General features: G+C 36.5%; 1 protein-coding gene across 2 annotated transcripts in view; it reads left to right on the top strand.

The window, feature by feature from the left end:
- Rpn10 (regulatory particle non-ATPase 10) overlaps positions 1-19,903 on the top strand; it is a 106,620-nt gene extending 86,717 nt beyond the window's left edge. For both annotated transcript variants that reach the window (XM_067135459.2, XM_067135458.2), the window contains exon 9: positions 19,319-19,903. In XM_067135459.2, coding sequence (XP_066991560.1) covers positions 19,319-19,593 — 275 coding nt within the window. In that variant the 3' untranslated portion in view covers positions 19,594-19,903. The remainder of the gene's footprint in view (positions 1-19,318) is intronic.
- Positions 19,904-20,825: the final 922 nt, after the last annotated feature.

Below are 20,825 nucleotides of genomic sequence, written 5' to 3'. Positions count from 1 at the left end.
AGCGTACATAGAGAAGAAAATTATAATTATATATTCAAGATAGGTATTTCCTTTACTGCTTCCTTAATAAAACCAGAAGCCTATAATAAAGATACAAGTACAACACATTCAGAGCACAAAAGAATCAAGTCCAAATCCAAGGTACAAGTTCAATACATTCAGAGCACAAAAGAATCAAGTCCAAAACTTTACTTTTCTATTTTAGTTAGCATGTATTAGCACTTATATTTACCCTTTTGTAATATGCGAATACATTATACAAAATAACTTCTATTATTGAAACACTTTAAAACATTGTAAACGTCTTCCTGTAATTAATTATTCAGCAAAACCTTTATGTCTATTTTTCTCAAAACATTCTTATTGTGACTTGATTCCTTTGTGCACTGAACGCCCCAATTGACGCTACTCCATTAGAAAATCATAGGAAATAATAAAGTTTATACATATATTTACATGGAAACAGATAGGGGGGAAAGGGTATAAAGTGTCTGGGGTCAATGCTCATACACTAATTACTGCCTTTGGTTGAACGATTACAGGTTGACAGAGTAACTATACAGTAATTTTACAATATTCAATTGAACAGTTGAGAAATTACAAGCTTTAATAGATGTTTACAAGAGAGCAGCTTGGTGTGAAAGGATACAAAATGTCTGGCATTAAATGCATCCCATTGTTTTAGCCGTTGGTTGACGAATGTAGCATTATCACTATCATTAATATGCAGAGTGGTCCAACCTCAGTTCATAACCATAGGGGGCAGGGGAAAATATTCCACTGTTTATTCAAGAATGTCAAATGAGGTACTATAGGCGTAGTCATACTGGAAGTTGTCTGGTTGAAGTCCCAATTTCATGAATATGGTTTAATAAGTATGTTGAATTTGGTTGGCATGGACGGAGAGACTCATTGGGTGTCAATGAGTACACGGTGCATTATGAATGGCAACAATGATGGCAGTTATATGTTGAAAATTGTATTTACAGGGAATATGTTGTGGGTTAGAATCTTTCACTTTTTAGTTCTGTTAACTTCATGTGGCTTGAATACTATGTGAAAACATCAGTGTGAGATGCTAGTGAGACTTTAAACTGATATTATTTTGTCCTTCATGTTTTCATTTCTTTAAAACAGTCTTTTTTTTTTTTATCAGTCCAGCTTGTTTTTTATAATTCTTCTCCAAAACCACATTTCAGCAGCCTCAAGTTTTGTTTCTTCCTGTTTCCCTAATGTCCAGGTTTCACACCCATACAGTAGCACACTCTAAACAAAGGTCTTGAGAAATGATTTTCTGGTCTCTAAACTGAGATAGTTGTTTAGCAATTAGTCCTTATTTTGGAAGGCTTGTTTTGCTACCACTATTCTTTTCTTTATTTCTGAAAGGGATCTGTTATCAGAGGTAATTGCACTACCCAATTAGGAGAATTCTCTGACTTGTTCTATCGGTTTATTATTTAATTTCAAGTGTTTTCTGCCTGTAGGCTTCTTTTTGTCTACTGTCATGAATTTTGTTTTCTTTATATTTATTTTTAATTTAAATTTTTCTGCGGGTTTGTTGAATGTTCGTAGCAACTTACTCATATAGCTAAGAGAGCAGTATCATCTGCAAAGTGGATACTGTGCACCTGAATACCATTAAAATTCATCCCCTTAGTGTGCTCTTTCATTTCTCTAACTGCATTTTCTATAAACAGGTTAAAGAGATATGGTGACAGTGGGCAGCCTTGTTGCACTCCTCGTCTAATTTTTGCTTGTCTTGTATTAGTAGAAACTAGCAGATTACAAATACAGTAAAATGTCATTGTAACGAACGTAAGTTTAACAAAATGTTCAGAATAGCAAAATTATTTTAGAACCCTTCCTTTTTCCTTGTTTAATGTGTGTTGAAATATTTCATTGTAACGAATTTGGAACTTTCAGCATAATGAATTAAAATGTAGCCTTTTTCTTCAAAATATACTTGAAATTCATCCTTTTTTTTTATATCGCCAGATATTTTGCGCAACATGTCTCTATACAGCCAATACCAGACGGCACACACTATATAACACACAGGAGAAACACACAGAGGAAAGTAAGCAAACGCACCTCAATTCTGACGAGCGGATGGCCTACCCAACAGCACGTGAAGATTATCTTATTCAGTTCTGGTATACCAGTTACTGAACGTCATTACAGTAAAGCCTCGTTAATTTGAAGTCGTTGGGACGCAAAAGTCGGACTTCAAATTAACCGTCAACTTGTAATTCAGAAATGTCAAACCTTGCCGCATCACAAAATGTGAAAGATCCTTTACTGCATAAAATTAACCTTGATTCACAGTTTAAACCTTTCAAATGTCATGGAAAAAGCATCCAAGGTGCATTTACAGTATTCAGATAATGCACTCGGGTAACTCACTGACTAACATAATGGGGCTGATGAATATGAATATTCCCGTTTTCCTGGAGCTCTTTGTAACCATTTCACATGGAATTAAATTCCAGCTTCCTATTATCCACTGGCTCATTAATTCGAGAGGGGGACGCTGAATCTTGCCACCTGGAGTGAATGTGTGCTTGCCCGCTACCATCCATTCCGTATAACGTTGGATGTGATCCTTAAAAGGTTTGTTAATTGACACATCTAGAAATTGTAGAACAGATGTCAGTCCACCTGGAATTACTACCATGTCTGTTCTTCCTTCAAGAAGAGAGTCCTTGACTTCTTGGCTGAGATGTTATACCTAAAGCTGTCAACCCCTAACATGGATGGTAGGCGAAGTACAGTACCAGGGTAGCTTTTCCGGACAGTTTTTACCCAGGCTTTCATTAGATTGCTGTCCATCCAGTCCTTTTCTTGCATGTGTACATGTAACCTATGTGGAAAATGACATTTGGCATTGTTTTTCTCTTGAAGATAAACATATGGCGGAAGTTTTCTTCCATCTGCGGTAATTGCAAGTATAATACCAATATAAATGGTCCGTTATCGGCAGTATTGCCAACCCATAAATCTTTTCTCTGCTAAATTTTAGTTGAAAAATCCACTAAATTTCTAACTGAAGCAAAACGGCATATACCAGCTGTTTTAATACAGAAGATTAACTCAACACTCAGCATTTTCAGAACATGTCATCATATTCTCCTCCCCGCACTGTATGCTCTGAAGCTGATATGCTAGGTTGAGGTCCTGTCGTTTCATTTGAAGCCACCTGGTACTATTCTTTTTCAAAATATGTACTAGTAGTTCACAGCAGCAAAACACACACCAAATTTTTCAAATCTATTCCGAAAGTTATTTTACCTTTTCTTTCAACATATTGATATACCAAAAAGAACCTGATGTCAAGAGAAACACAGTATCAAACACGACACTACCTGGCTCATCAAGAGTACAGTAACGATTGCAACAAATTCTGACTGAGGCTGTAGGCCAGAGATGGACAAGAAAACGAGTGGTAGTATGCAGCATAAGTTCAATGCAATGAGATTAAGTAGACTATTATACCGTAGTAAGTTCTATATTATTTCTCCTGGTGATGAAGGGTGATACTGTTACTGCTGAAAATCGTTAACAGAAGTTTGAAAATCAGCTCAGTTGGCAACACTGGTTATTGTACATTATAAATTTTCCAGTTAACTCATTCCTGGTTGCCAGCGTTTTGCCCCAGTGTGCTAAGTTGGGCTCTTTAGTTGGTAAATAGCACACCCACACGACACATGGCTAGTGCATACCGTGGAGGCCACTGCGTAGGCTACTCGGGGCCACCGGCGGTGCCAATGCACTGTGAGAGACTTTGTCTCATTACCAAAAATTTATGCCTGCTTGGCCATCAGATGATGTAGATGTTGATTCCCATAGGGAACCTGAAATTTTTGATCTGAATGAGTCCGTTATTGGAAATTATAAATTTTCCATAAATTTTTCCAGCTAACTCATTCCTGGTTGCCAGCGTTTTGCCCCAGTGTGCTAAGTTGGGCTACTTGGGGCCACCGGCAGTGCCAATGCACTATGAGAGACTTTGTTAAATTACCAAAATTGATGCCTGCCTGGCCATCAGATGATGTAGATGTTGATTCCCATAGGGAACCTCCAATATATATTATAAAATTACTCATTCGGGACAAATATTTCAGATTGTGTTCCTGCAGTCTAATTAAGTAACGATAAAATTCAATAACTTTTTCCGTGTGATCACTAGGCAGCTTTTGACACAGACATGTCCTTCGTAGTACAGTATTATTTCTCCTCATCTGTCTGTGTATCCAGCCACGGCTTGCTTTGAAATCTGCTTAAGGTATATTCCTCTGTACTGCATTGTATGTGCATGAAATTGAAGCATTTTCACACAGAGATATCCTTCATAGTACAATATTATTTCTCCTTATCCGTCTATGTATCTAGCCGCGGCTTACTTTGAAATTTGCTCTGGGTATATTTCTCTATGCTGCAGTTTCACATGATTGAAATTGAAGCATTTTATATGATGCCCCAATTCCAATATTTCTTAATTCTTCGAAGTACATGAAGAGCTCATTATCTATCTTAAGATATTTTTCCATGCTTTGGACCCCTGAAGGATCGCGTACTTCTCTTAGCATTATGTAGAGCCTCCTCCTGCTTTCTCCAGTAGTGAACATATTCTTCTTAGATGGGAAATTTTAGCTTTGCAGCATTATTTATTATACAATCTTCCTGCAACAGCTGCAGGTTGCCCAAGGATAAAGAGTACCTTAACAACAGTAATGGATATAGATATAGTAGATAATGCGATCGTATGATGTTAAGTGTAGGCAATCAAGTGAGGCATGTCGAACATTTATTTGAGGTCCGCAAGCATGGTTCTTGAAGATCATGATGGACTTCTTGAATGTGTTAATCGTGATGTTATAGATGAAATCTCTATTCAGCCCAAAGGTATTGCAGAAATTGACAAAAAATGTAGGTAAGGTTCCTCGAGCACCTAACATTAAGCCGATTACAGAGATGGATGAGAGCTTATACCTTCGCTTATAGAAGTCTACCGTTTTTTCAGAAATTCTTCTTTTTTCTGTATCAACCTCTTCCGGCTGGTTTTCGTTGGTCTCAAATCTAGTTGTTGGATCAGTGGTGAAACCTTAAGAACAAGATGGCTTGAAAGCAATAATGTCAATGCGTCGGTTGCTTCCTCTGTTGGAGAGACCATGTACTTCTTCCTAGACATTATAACCTTGTCCTCTCAAAGCATTAGCTCTCATTGATCTGGCTACATTATGGCATGAGGTGCGTAGTAATTCACCGTGTGGACAGGCTCCCCGGACATGTGAAAGAGTTTCGAACACACTGTGGCAACGCCGACATAGGCTATTGCCCTGGGATCTGCCAGGTACAGTACGCACAGCAGAACCATTGGCGTTCCTTTTTATTGCGTCACGCCATTCATTGCAAGACAATCTTTTATTATCACAAATCCATGTATTCGCTGGAGTATACTGTTTAAATAGGACTACACCTTTATGCTCTTTCTTGCTCCTGTTTTCAAAAGCTCTTCTCAGTTCGAGTCAAACTTTCTTTGTATCTAAAAAACCATGCCTTTTGTCTCGAATAGATTCTGTTTCTGCTACATTCAATGCACTAGCATCTTTCGACAAAGAATATGTAAATGGAAATTCTAAGTTCCCATGGAGGGAATTAGATTCTTTTCCACCAATAGAGCATATCAAAAATCAGATCAAAAATTAGATGGATGGCTTTTCCGGCGTTTGCTCTATTAACCAGCGTTTCATCTTAGGTCTGACACTGGACTCTTCAGAGTGGGATGTGTCAGACCCTACCCACTGACGCTGGGGTGTATGCAGGTGAACTTATCAGAAGCTTATTTATGAAGCACAGTCTGATAACTGCATACGGGAGATAAAACTCCACAATGGAATTAATGCCCGCCTAGCAATTCCAAATGGAAATTCTAAGTTCCCATGGAGGGAATTAGATTCTTTTCCACCAATAGAGCATATCAAAAATCAGATCAAAAATTAGATGGATGGCTTTTCCGGCGTTTGCTCTATTAACCAGCGTTTCGTCTTAGGTCTGACACTAGACTCTTCAGAGTGGGATGTGTCAGACCCTACCCACTGACGCTGGGGTGTATGCAGGTGAACTTATCAGAAGCTTATTTATGAAGCACAGTCTGATAACTGCATACGGGAGATAAAACTCCACAATGGAATTAATGCCCGCCTAGCAATTCCGATATGCTCTATTGGTGGAAAAGAATCTAATTCCCTCCATGGGAACTTAGAATTTCCATTTGGAATTGCTCCCGTATGCAGTTATCAGACTGTGCTTCATAAATAAGCTTCTGATAAGTTCACCTGCATACACCCCAGCGTCAGTGGGTAGGGTCTGACACATCCCACTCTGAAGAGTCTAGTGTCAGACCTAAGACGAAACGCTGGTTAATAGAGCAAACGCCGGAAAAGCCATCAATCTAATTTTTGATCTGATCAAAGAATATGTACCCGAGCATTCCATTAGACGAGACCATTTCCATCGTACAACGTAACTTACACCAACACAGCAAACTGAGTACACTTGAAATAGAAGAATTCATCAGTCTGGTTAAGTTTACAACATACAACATTTTTTGTTTTTGACGGAATAATATATCAACAAAACAGCCTTCCAATGGGATCCCCCGCATAGGGCATCATGACAGACATATTTACCTAGACCACCTAGAACATACATCAGCAAAATAACATTTTTTTTTTTCTGGACCAGGTTTGTCAATGACACCTTCACAATATTAGATGGTAGACACACCAACAGCCTAACCATTCTTGAGGAGTTGAACAAACTGAACCCCCATACACAGTTCACACTAGAAACAGAGCCCAACCGTTCTCTAAACTTTCTAGACCTAACAGTCACAAGAGATCAACACTCCCTCATGACATTTACAGGAAACCTATACAAACTATCCACACCATAAAACAACACTCAATCCACCCTAGCTCCCATAAAAAAGCAGCCTACTATAGCTTAGTCCACAGGGCTTTTAATATTCCATTATCTCGCTCCAACCTAAAAAAAAGAACTAGACACCATCAGGACAGTTGCTCTTTCTAATGGGTACAACAAAAGGTTCATTGACCAAATTATATCTAAAATCCAAAACAAACCTAAATCTACTCTCATTATAGAAAAGAAGCAAAAGGACAGTTTTTCAGTTTTTACCTTCAACAACGATTCTGTTTACCAATTAACTAACCTATTTAAAATCACGGGGTAAAAATAGCATTCAAAACAACCAACAACAATCGTTCCCATTTCCACAATCCAGGGACCGTGAATAAATTGGACAAATATGGCAAATAAGGCATCTACAGATTACAGTGTCAAATTTGTGCAGCCAGCTACATTGGACAAACAGGACGGAGCTTTAACACCAGATACACCGAACACATCAATGCAGTTAAACATAACAGACATTCAGCCATGGATCTACACATGCACGAATCAAATCATAAATTTTCCGACATAGACAAAGACCTGCAAATTATTGAAACCATGGAAAAGGGACCCCTACTCAATATCAAATGTTTTACATATCGTTAGACCAGCAAGTTAATTTTAATCATAATCTGAATGAATCCACCGAAAAAACAAACATCGTTTACGAGGTCATTCAACCCCTCATCATCAAGACATATCTAGTCCGAACGACTTGACAAAAAGCACTTCCCCTCTCTCACATACCCCCTCCACCCCTCAGCCAACCCAAAACAAGCCACACCCCTTCCCCCTCTTCTTCCTGCCCCCTCTACTAGCCAACAATAGCACCACACACACTCGCACAAGCACAGTCGAACAGATCGCAACCCACTCTAACAGCGGGTCAGCACGACCAGGTACAGAGCGAGTAATACTAATATTATTTCAATTTAACTCAAACACACAACAGTTTCTCATTCTTTCTTTCTTTTTCCTCAGACACCTTCAATGCACGTTTTCATAAGCCAAGGCCATACCATCACCATTCTACATCAACAATAGTCGACGACGGTTACAACTGCATGAGCAAGTGATCCATAATGATGGATGTTCCCCCAGCTCTTCTACCATCTTAAATTTACTAATAAGTTTATCCATCTATCCTAAAACACTGCAAGAACATATAAACTAAACCAGCAAGTTCTAAATATTTTCATTGTCAAACATATTCTCATTTCAACTACTTCTTTTATCAGGTTGTTTAAATCAGGGCCGACAATCAAGTTCCGTGTTCCACAAACACACGGTAATAATTCTAAATTAGACCCAAGACCTTTCTGTAATACTAAGCATCTCAAGGCAATGTATAATTTCAGCTGATTACCAAACACTTCTTGTGATTGCAAGCTGTCCACTTCATGGCCGTATCGATGAGTTTAATCAACAAATTAATCTAAAAAGCCACCTAATCGATACTTTATTTCTTTTGCCTTTGGCAAACTTAAAAATACATTAACAAACACAGTACATGTTTCGACCACTTAGTGGTCATCTTCAGCTGTATATAAAAAATCTTAGATGATAACATTTAAAAGAAAGCACATTGGATCTTAAAAACTATATCCCATGGGAATCCAAAAACTATTGTTCTAGATGCTTTAAATGAATTGGAAGATGGGGGGGGGGGGGGGGTTGGGGGTAAGGAGATTTATGTGAATGATACTTAAATTACAGCATCGTTTACAATTGTGTTTAAAAAACTTAAATGTTGAAAAACATATTTAAAATATTTAAAAGCGTCTATGGTAAAATTCTTTTTGATAAAATTAGGTGGCGTGAATAAAAAGTTTGTGTTTGTAAAAATCTTCAGGCATTTGTGAGAAAATAATAACTTAATTAAAATTTCGCGTCTGTGGTGCTGTTAAACACTTTGTTTTTAATAAACACACTTTAAAATATTGTAGAGTCTTTATGGTAAGGCACTTATTCAAAAACACTTGTGCTTGAATGAAAGTTTATGTCAGATGCACCAGTCTTCAGGTATTTATTGTTTATATTTAATAACTTCTTTGAGTGATATTCTTGTGGTTAAAAGGCCGTGTTGACTGTTTAACTTCCGAGAATTGCTCTTCGGAATGTGATAAAAGAAATTGTGTTAGTCGTTTAACTTGTTAAAACCCTGTGGTGGCTTCTGTTATACAAAATGGCGATCTGATTCGGGCAGCTTGCCTCGCGATCTGTAACCAGCAGGAGATCGTAATATATTAAAATATAACATATGATAAAATTAAAAAGCTCCGAATTCTAAATAGATAGCGGGAAGATATTTGTATTCGAGATTGCGTGGCCTTGACTTACCTTATCTGGCAAATGTTTAATCCGCGTTGCCTTGGAGAACTGCCTTCGTGCACGACCTAGTGTGATAGCGGTGTGACATGGTCTGATTGTTCGTGGAATATTCCGGAGAAAGGGGAAGTAGAGTTGTGTCGACATCTAGTGCGTCTTGTGAGGGGGGAGGGATTACTGGTTGTGTTTCAGTGACGTCGTGTTCGAGTATTTCATTTGTTTGTCTTGTTTGTTTACTGTTTACCATTTCCACGTATTTACTGAATTGTTCGTATAGGAGGTTTTTTTCGTTCGTTTCGTTTAGATTCCGTTCCCTGTTCTCTAGTTTATCGAGAGTAATGTGGATGTTTTCTAGGTTATTCATTAAACTTCCTTTGTTAATCCTACTGATAATTTGGAGATCTTGTCTGATGTTAGTGAAATTGTGATTTGCCTCCTTCATATGAGCTCCCATAGCCGAGTATCTTCTGTATTTCTCTGCATTAACATGTTCCTGATATCTAATTAAAAAGCTCCTCCCAGATTGCCCCACGTATGTTTTTTTGCACTGGGTACATGTCAATCTGTAAATGCCAGATTCTTGGAATTCGTCATCTTTAAGTTTATTGACTTTATTGTGATTAAAAAATCTGTGTTTTGTATTGTTGTTGGTTGAGAAAGCTATTTTGGTATTGTGCTTCTTAAACAAATTCGTGATTTCATAAATCCTCGGCTTGTTAAAGGTGAATTTGACGTATTTCTTTGCATTTTCCGATTGTTGCTTTAGTTTAATTTGTTGTTGATATTTGCACTTAGTAATGATTTTGTTAATGAATTTCAAACTGAAACCGTTATGTAAGGCTTGTTGACGAATGAAAGATAGTTCCTTCTTTCTGTCCGTATCTGTTAACAGGATTTCAAAGGCCCTGTTGACGAAACTGTAGTAGGCGGATTTCTTTTGTGAAGTGGGATGTAAAGAATCGCTTTTAATTGTAGTCGGTGTAAAAGTGGGTTTTCTGTGTATTTTAAACTGGAAATGGTTGTTTATCCGAATTGTTTGAATATCTAGAAAATTGAGTGTACCTTCTTCTTCTTCTTCTTCTGCTGTAAATTTAATGTTTGGGTCTAAAGTATTCAAGGTATTTAGAATCCTTTGACTGTCATTAAGTTCTTTGTTTATAATGACAAAAGTATCGTCAACAAAGCGTACCCAGAAATCTAGTCCTTTAATGTGGCCTACTATCTGAGTGTATTCCAAGTGATCGAGGTATATGTTAGCTAAAATTCCGGAGGCCGGTGCTCCCATAGGTAGTCCGTCTTGCTGATAAATTTTATTATTAAAAGAAAAGAAATTACGGTTCAATACGAATTCCAGGATAGTTATGAAGTTTTCTATTTCAGGTTTACTGATGCGTTTATGGTCTAATAAATTAGTTTTTATAATCTTGATAGTGTCTTTTATAGGAATGTTCGTATACATGTCTTTAATGTCGAAAGAACTTGTTACGTGAGAATAAGTTAATTTGAAATCTTTAGCGGCCTTACAAAACTCTTTAGAGTTTTTTATTGAGGTTTTGGTATAAAATACATAGTTTTGGGACAAAAATTTATGGATAAATTGAGAGGCTTTGTACGTAGGACTTTTCCGAAAATTAATTACTGGTCTAATAGGTACGTCCTTTTTATGTAATTTAGGCATAGCTCTTGCCTTAGGAAGTCCAGGGTTCATATTTATGAGTTTATGGACTTCTTGGTCATTTAAAAGGAAGGTGCATTGCTTCAGTATTCCTTTCAAATTCATTTGGATTTTTAGGGTGGGGTCTTTCTCAATTACCTTAAACTTGTTACTATTGAAAAAAGTTTCTGTTTTCTTAATGTATTCGGTTTCATTTAATATTACCACTGTTCCTCCTTTGTCGGCTTTTGTTATAACTACGTCATTTTGCCTAATTTTACGCTGAAGATCCTTCTCAACTTTTGAAATGGTGGAATTAGTTAATAATCCTGTAATAACGGAGGGAATCTTTTTCTTTGCTTCGTACCGTACATCATTTTGAATGTCGACTGGAAGAGTTTGTATGGCCGTTTCTGTTTCTGCTAACGTTTGTATTAATTCTAGTTTGTTGTTGATACTTTGCCAATTATGATTTGGACCTTTGCCTAATATTTGTAGTACTGTGTTTGTTAATGTATTTTTAAGTTTGCCAAAGGCAAAAGAAATAAAGTATCGATTAGGTGGCTTTTTAGATTAATTTGTTGATTAAACTCATCGATACGGCCATGAGGTGGACAGCTTGCAATACGAATGCTAACCAAGCAGGAAATAGTACGAACATCTATCTTAAACTAAAGATGAAACTTGCAAAAGTAAGCACAGATATAACATACCTGAAAGAATGTTTGATTAACAACCTGGTTCCTAATTTCTTAAAAGGGACACAAAGAAACAGTATACGCTCAGTATTCCAAATTTCAACCCAGAAAACAGTTAACCGTATATAGCTTAAAAGAGAAATCAAATTTATGTATAGGAAGAAATCCTTCCTTAATCGGGAACTTTACCTAGCGCACCTTTCAGCGTCAATAAATTTGGTACCGTTAGAATGGGATTCTGTACAAAAATACTGTAGAGATAAAGTAGAGAGTCTAATGAACAAGAAACAGGCGACATTGAATAAGAAGTTAGAAAACCTAAAAAGCAATGCCCTAACTAAACAATATAAGCCTCAACCTAAAACACCTTTCAATTGTGAAAAACTCCCACCCCCTGTAAAAAAATTCGTCTGATACGACTTTTACAGAACAAGAACTACAAATATTAGGCAAAGGTCCAAATCATAATTGGCAAAGTATCAACAACAAACTAGAATTAATACAAACGTTAGCAGAAACAGAAACGGCCATACAAACTCTTCCAGTCGACATTCAAAATGATGTACGGTACGAAGCAAAGAAAAAGATTCCCTCCGTTATTACAGGATTATTAACTAATTCCACCATTTCAAAAGTTGAGAAGGATCTTCAGCGTAAAATTAGGCAAAATGACGTAGTTATAACAAAAGCCGACAAAGGAGGAACAGTGGTAATATTAAATGAAACCGAATACATTAAGAAAACAGAAACTTTTTTCAATAGTAACAAGTTTAAGGTAATTGAGAAAGACCCCACCCTAAAAATCCAAATGAATTTGAAAGGAATACTGAAGCAATGCACCTTCCTTTTAAATGACCAAGAAGTCCATAAACTCATAAATATGAACCCTGGACTTCCTAAGGCAAGAGCTATGCCTAAATTACATAAAAAGGACGTACCTATTAGACCAGTAATTAATTTTCGGAAAAGTCCTACGTACAAAGCCTCTCAATTTATCCATAAATTTTTGTCCCAAAACTATGTATTTTATACCAAAACCTCAATAAAAAACTCTAAAGAGTTTTGTAAGGCCGCTAAAGATTTCAAATTAACTTATTCTCACGTAACAAGTTCTTTCGACATTAAAGACATGTATACGAACATTCCTATAAAAGACACTATCAAGATTATAAAAACTAATTTATTAGACCATAAACGCATCAGTAAACCTGAAATAGAAAACTTCATAACTATCCTGGAATTCGTATTGAACCGTAATTTCTTTTCTTTTAATAATAAAATTTATCAGCAAGACGGACTACCTATGGGAGCACCGGCCTCCGGAATTTTAGCTAACATATACCTCGATCACTTGGAATACACTCAGATAGTAGGCCACATTAAAGGACTAGATTTCTGGGTACGCTTTGTTGACGATACTTTTGTCATTATAAACAAAGAACTTAATGACAGTCAAAGGATTCTAAATACCTTGAATACTTTAGACCCAAACATTAAATTTACAGCAGAAGAAGAAGAAGAAGAAGGTACACTCAATTTTCTAGATATTCAAACAATTCGGATAAACAACCATTTCCAGTTTAAAATACACAGAAAACCCACTTTTACACCGACTACAATTAAAAGCGATTCTTTACATCCCACTTCACAAAAGAAATCCGCCTACTACAGTTTCGTCAACAGGGCCTTTGAAATCCTGTTAACAGATACGGACAGAAAGAAGGAACTATCTTTCATTCGTCAACAAGCCTTACATAACGGTTTCAGTTTGAAATTCATTAACAAAATCATTACTAAGTGCAAATATCAACAACAAATTAAACTAAAGCAACAATCGGAAAATGCAAAGAAATACGTCAAATTCACCTTTAACAAGCCGAGGATTTATGAAATCACGAATTTGTTTAAGAAGCACAATACCAAAATAGCTTTCTCAACCAACAACAATACAAAACACAGATTTTTTAATCACAATAAAGTCAATAAACTTAAAGATGACGAATTCCAAGAATCTGGCATTTACAGATTGACATGTACCCAGTGCAAAAAAACATACATGGGGCAATCTGGGAGGAGCTTTTTAATTAGATATCAGGAACATGTTAATGCAGAGAAATACAGAAGATACTCTGCTATGGGAGCTCATATGAAGGAGGCAAATCACAATTTCACTAACATCAGACAAGATCTCCAAATTATCAGTATGATTAACAAAGGAAGTTTAATGAATAACCTAGAAAACATCCACATTACTCTCGATAAACTAGAGAACAGGGAACGGAATCTAAACGAAACGAACGAAAAAAACCTCCTATACGAACAATTCAGTAAATACGTGGAAATGGTAAACAGTAAACAAACAAGACAAACAAATGAAATACTCGAACACGACGTCACTGAAACACAACCAGTAATCCCTCCCCTCTCACAAGACGCACTAGATGTCGACACAACTCTACTTCCCCTTTCTCCGGAATATTCCACGAACAATCAGACCATGTCACACCGCTATCACACTAGGTCGTGCACGAAGGCAGTTCTCCAAGGCAACGCGGATTAAACATTTGCCAGATAAGGTAAGTCAAGGCCACGCAATCTCGAATACAAATATCTTCCCGCTATCTATTTAGAATTCGGAGCTTTTTACTTTTATCATATGTTATATTTTAATATATTACGATCTCCTGCTGGTTACAGATCGCGAGGCAAGCTGCCCGAATCAGATCGCCATTTTGTATAACAGAAGCCACCACAGGGTTTTAACAAGTTAAACGACTAACACAATTTCTTTTATCACATTCCGAAGAGCAATTCTCGGAAGTTAAACAGTTAACACGGCCTTTTAACCACAAGAATATCACTCAAAGAAGTTATTAAATATAAACAATAAATACCTGAAGACTGGTGCATCTGACATAAACTTTCATTCAAGCACAAGTGTTTTTGAATAAGTGCCTTACCATAAAGACTCTAGAATATTTTAAAGTGTGTTTATTAAAAACAAAGTGTTTAACAGCACCACAGACGCGAAATTTTAATTAAGTTATTATTTTCTCACAAATGCCTGAAGATTTTTACAAACACAAACTTTTTATTCACGCCACCTAATTTTATCAAAAAGAATTTTACCATAGATGCTTTTAAATATTTTAAATATGTTTTTCAACATTTAAGTTTTTTAAACACAATTGTAAACGATGCTGTAATTTAAGTATCATTCACATAAATCTCCTTACCCCCAAACCCCCCCCGCCCATCTTCCAATTCATTTAAAGCATCTAGAACAATAGTTTTTGGATTCCCATGGGATATAGTTTTTAAGATCCAATGTGCTTTCTTTTAAATGTTATCATCTAAGATTTTTTATATACAGCTGAAGATGACCACTAAGTGGTCGAAACATGTACTGTGTTTGTTAATGTATTTTTAAGTTTGCCAAAGGCAAAAGAAATAAAGTATCGATTAGGTGGCTTTTTAAATTAATTTGTTGACTTCTTGTGATTGTATGGTCATAATGGTTAACAAGTTATGTTTTTGTTTGTTCACCTATTGCAGTTGAGTGTGGCAAGACCGCTTGTCGGGTCTGTGCCGAGTTGCATGGACACACGACAGCACTTTTACTCATATCCAAAAACGTTAAAGTGCCATATGTTTCATATCTGTACATAAACTTTCAATCAATGTGTATATTCTCAACTACGATAGTGCATTTGTTTCCAATAGATTGTAGCAGGACCAACGGTTCTATTCTAATTCCACGAACACATGACAATTTTTTTGAAACCAAACCAAGAACTTTTAGATGCCAAGTGGTTTGTCTTTGTACATTTAATGTATATATGTTTCATCTAGTTTAATCAGTTGGAGGCAAGACTGTCAAGCCCAGGAACATACTTGAAATGCCAAATTGTTTCATATCGTAAGTGTCTCATATCATGTGTTTTTAACCAGTGCAAGAAATTCCAGTATTTCCATGTCTGTGAACGCGCAACAGTCTAGACCAGAACCATGTCTTTGTACATTTGTTTCAAGGTGTGTATATTTTATCTAGTTTTTTAAGATAGAAACAGAACTGTCAAATCCAGGAACACTCTTAGAGAGCCAAGGTTTCATATCATTATAAGTGTCAGTGTCATGTGTTCAACAGTGCATGTGTTTCCAGTGTTACATGTTCCATGAACACAGGGCAGTTTAGGCCAGAACTAGGAACATATTAAGTTCCAAGTGCTGCTTGAGTTGCATTTCAAAGTAATGTCTTGCCGTTGATGTTTTTCCAGGCTATCACCTTTAAATTTTCTTATTATGATGATTGTTATCAGATTCCCCCTGAATTAATTTTCAACAGGAACTGATGATGACTCCAAGGGAGTCAAAACCGGTCTTCTTATTTATTTTATTATTATTATTTACATAGTTTACGCCCACATTGGAGCACTTAAATCAAACCCAAATACATTTATGTTAACAAAGAATTAACTAAAGATTTAGCTTGCATCATCTTCCTTTCCCAAAACCTCTTCATTCTGGCTGACCTGGCTGTCCTTTCTTCATCAGATATGACATATTGTTTGTGTTGTACAGTTTTTAATGACAATCTTACTTTTTTGTTCTTGAGAATCCTTTTTTCTTTATTTTCAATTTGCTTCATTGTAATATTCAGCTCTTCTAAATCATTCTGAACTTCTTTAAACCAATTTTTTTGTTTTAGTTTTCCAAAAGTAATTAAATAGTTGTTTTATTACCCTATTATAATTTAATCTAGAAAGATGACAGAAAAAGGCAATTCTTTTTCTCATATTCTTCTTATAATTTAATGTATTTTACAATGTGTTGAATGGTGGAACATACTAATCTTAGCCCTTTTGCTCTCAGGCTATTTTCACCAGTCAAGCCCAAAACACTCAGGCCATTTTTCATGATTATGCATGTTAAAATGTAAAAAATTGCCATATAAAGAAATCCCCAGTTACAAAATTGAAAAAAATCACAGTAGTACACTATTTAATATCGTTTTAGGAAAAAAAATATCCCAAAATTGCTCATGGCATATTTTACTACAAAATAAATTTTGAAATTTGAAAATATATTACAAAAAATAAAAATCGGTTTTCAAATACTAAAAAAGTTATGTTCCTTAGTGATATTGTTGTTCAGTCATTCTGAAAATAAGAGCATTTAATTCTGTATAACATGATATAATTTTGTTTTTTGTATTCTTATTTACTCATGAGTTATCGCACCTGCCGTAAAGAACTGTACACGTACCTTCCGGAGTCAGCATTTGTGTTTTGGAAAACATTCTATCATCAGTACCTGTAAAACCCGAATCACTCTTCTTCTTTATCTACAGCTTTTCCCACACCTGTGGTGTCGCGGGTGCGAACTGTGTCGCACATGTGGATTTGGCTCGTGTTTTATGGCCGGATGCCCTTGCTGACGCCAACCCTATTAGGGGGGAGGTAATCACTATCGCGTGTTTCCGTGGTAGTTTGTAGTGTAGTGTGTTCTCTGAATATGAAGAAGAAAGTGTTGGGACAAACACAAACACCCAGGTCCCGGGTCAGAACCCGGGCCCTCTGAACCGAAGGCCTCAACGCTGATCATTCAGCCAATGAGTAGGACTGAAATACGAATCAGTATCGGCTATAACATCACTGTCATCGTCTAAAGCATCTAAATAATCTAAAACATCGGAATTATTTAGCCTAGAACTTGGCCCAGCCATGTAAAAAATTAGGCCTACTTGTGGCACAAAAATCTAATAACACGAAATGTTAAACTAAAATTCACTTGAGAACATTGATAAATGTAGAATATAAACAAAATATAATAAACAATAATCTATTATTAAAATGGAAACAATAAAAAGAAGGAAAACACCTATTTTGAAGCTTAAATGAGACTGTACTCGCAAGCAGCACACTTCAACTCACCATGCGGTGAACATACGCGGTTTGATAACTTTATTTGTTCCAAACAGGTGAGCTTAGTGTCTCTATCTCTCGAGAAAAGTGTAAACTAAATCCAAAAGCTACTATTGATGTCTTTTCCTGATATCTGGGAGTCCATTAAGGTACTTATACAGCCATCCGAACACAAAGCCGATAGATTGGCACGCTGAGTGTTTTAAGCAATACCACTCGAGCCGATAGATCGGCTCGCTGAGCGTATAAGAGTTAAGGTAGATTTAAGACTTGACCTTAAGATTAGTATGAGGCTGAAGATGCCCAAAATTAGGGTGAAACATGTTCCTAACTAGTGTTTATAATTCATGTAGGATTTAATCACTACAAAATATAATTGTATTGAATAGGTGGACACAGTCATTTTATTCTTGAAAGAATTTTACTTATTGTATCTTCAGTATGGAACAAAATGAGATTAGGTACTTATCACCTAACATCAAGCCGATTACAGAGATGGATGGGAGCTTATACTTTCGCTTATAGAAGTCCACCGTTTCTTCATAAATTCTTCTTTTTTCTGCATCGACCTCTTCCAGCTAGTTTTCGTTGGTCTCAAATCTAGTTGTTGGATCAATGGTGAAACCTTCAGAACAAGATGGCTTAAAAGCAATAATATCAATGCGTCAGTTGCTTCCTCTGTTGGAGAGACCCTGTACCTCTTCCTAGACATTATAACCTTGTCCTCTCAAAGCGTTAGCTATCATTGATCTGGCTACATTATGGCGTGAGGTGCGTAGTAATTCACCATGTGGACAGGCTCCCAGGACATCTTTTGACCTTGTGGGAGGTATATTTTACCCTGCGGCATTGACTGCTAGTCGCCTGCTTTCAATATACTGGAGAAAAAATTGTGTTAGTTCAGATAGATTACATTTTCATACCCAACCACATGCTCTGTTAGCTAATAATTATCTTCTCCTTATGAGAGATATGAGCATTTAGCAGTTCATTTCCATCATGATAGGTAAATTTTATCTCCGTCCTTCATTTTATGATAACTTTCGAGGCATATTTTCCTGCCAGATACACAAATCCAATATAATGTAAATTGTATATAATTACAGTCAGTAAACAAAATTGTTCAGAATTTAAATTAATGGTGTGAAAATATCACTCACAGAGTCGCATGCATTTCGGTGGGCTTGACAGACTAATAGATAATAGCAACTTCTGGCTTAGTGAGGAAATCAGCAGGAAAAAACCTAGCTCATTTCCCTAGTATGCCTCTTCAGTGATGCCTAGGCTATCTATGACAGCTGTTATCAGAGCTGTGAAGGGTCACACCAGCCTTCAGGCTGAATATCCAACATACAGATATCTTTTCATGTATGGTTGTTGCTTCCGCGGTTCAAATGCCAGTCACTCCATCTGAGATCTGTGCTGGACAAAGCAGACGCTGGACAGGTTTACTCCCGGTATTCTGATTTTCCCTGTCATCTTTCATTCCAGCAACACTCTCCAGTATCATTCCATTTCATCTATCAGTCATTAATCATTGTTCCAGGGGAGTGAGACAGGCTTCGGTAGCTGGCACAATTCCTATTTTTGCCACTAGATGGGGCTTCAATCATTCCATTTCTGACGTGTTCAGATGACTGGAAACAGGCTGTGGATTTTCATTTAATGTATGGTTGTTATTCTTAAGAAATATGTGTGTGTGTTATGTATTGAATTCTGAAGTGATGTTTTATTTATAGAGGAGCGCAGGCTTATACGGGGCAGAGGCGGTGTTCAGATCCCCGTTGAAACGAAGACGGACCAGCCCAAGGAAACGCCGATGGAAGTAGAAGGAGATGAAGACTATTCGGAAGTGATGAATGATCCTGAATTCCTTCAGAGTGTCTTAGAAAATCTTCCTGGTGTAGACCCACAGAGTGAAGCTATACGCCAAGCTGTAGGCAACCTCTCTAAGGATAAAGATAAGAAAGAACGAAAGGATGAAGAGAAGGATAAGGACAAAAGCAAAAAGTGAAATTTATTACGAGGCTGCTGTGTTCGTTCTAAATTACTGTAGTTGAAGATTTTTGTGATAAGAACTAATGTGTTCCTTACTTCGTTGGGTCAGTTGACGACGAGTCTTGTGACTTGTGTTTGATAAGTTCTGTTGTTTCAATAATTGTTAATACTTATTCTCTGGTCTTCAGTGTATTTCAGAATGTTCATTTACAATTTTATTTGTGTTTTAAAAATGAAATAGCAGTGTATCAAATGGATGCTTACAGGGCAAGTTAGCCTTTTATTTTTAACCACTTACTTGAAATTAATATAAAAAGTCATCATTACTGCTAATTTTTTTACTTGATTGTTAAGCTATAATGTTATCTCTTGTATACCTTTATTGCTTCCCATTATCCTTCACTATGTTTTTGAGATTTCTTCGTACAGAAATAAAATTCCAACGATGTTTGGAAATTCTTTGAAAATCAAAAGGTAAATTCCTTATATCCTTGACTGTAGATGGACTGCTTCTATGCTTGTTTTTTCTTTTCCCACAATGATCAAACCTAGATACATCTCCTCTTAACTGGCAGCTCTTTAAATCTGTGTCGTTGAAAGGTTAATCTGAAGAAAGAGTTCACTTGTTAGAAAACTTGGCTTTTACTTTCTCTTGGTGAAATTTGATGTGCAATAACTACAGAAACAGTACAATACTAAAAATATTAAGACATTTAATATTTATTGCTAAAGTACCATATTTTCTTGCATGTTTAATGCACTTTTCTGATGAAAAATGCAGGCGAAAACTTTGGATGCGTAAACTATTCAAGGAATTCAGATATTTAAAATTTCATTTGCATTTAAAAGATACGTCAGATATAAACACAATTGGATTAACTCATTTGCGGTTGTGATAAAAAACTATCCCAGTCAGATAGCACTATTGTTGTCTTGGCTTTTGATATGCAGCAGTGCCTTCCGACCCTCAACATAGAGAGTTCTGTTGCATTTTATAAGAGATTGCTATGGACTTTCAACCTCACTGTACATGACTGCACAACTAATCAGGTGCACTGTTACATGTGGAGTGAAGCAGATGGTGGAAGAGGCTCCAATCAGATTGCATCTTGTGTGGCCAGACATCTCACAGGTGTCCCTTCTCATGTGAAAAGAGTAATAATGTACTCAGATGCATGTGGAGGACAAAACAAAAATAAAAATATGGTGGCATTGTGCATGTCTGCATTAAGAAATGGTTGCACTATA

The sequence above is a fragment of the Anabrus simplex genome, chromosome 1 (assembly GCF_040414725.1).
Source record: "Anabrus simplex isolate iqAnaSimp1 chromosome 1, ASM4041472v1, whole genome shotgun sequence".
Lineage (NCBI taxonomy): Eukaryota > Metazoa > Arthropoda > Insecta > Orthoptera > Tettigoniidae > Anabrus > Anabrus simplex.
The sequence above is the reverse complement of the archived record's forward strand: the minus strand, read 5'-3'. Positions and strand labels throughout refer to the sequence as shown.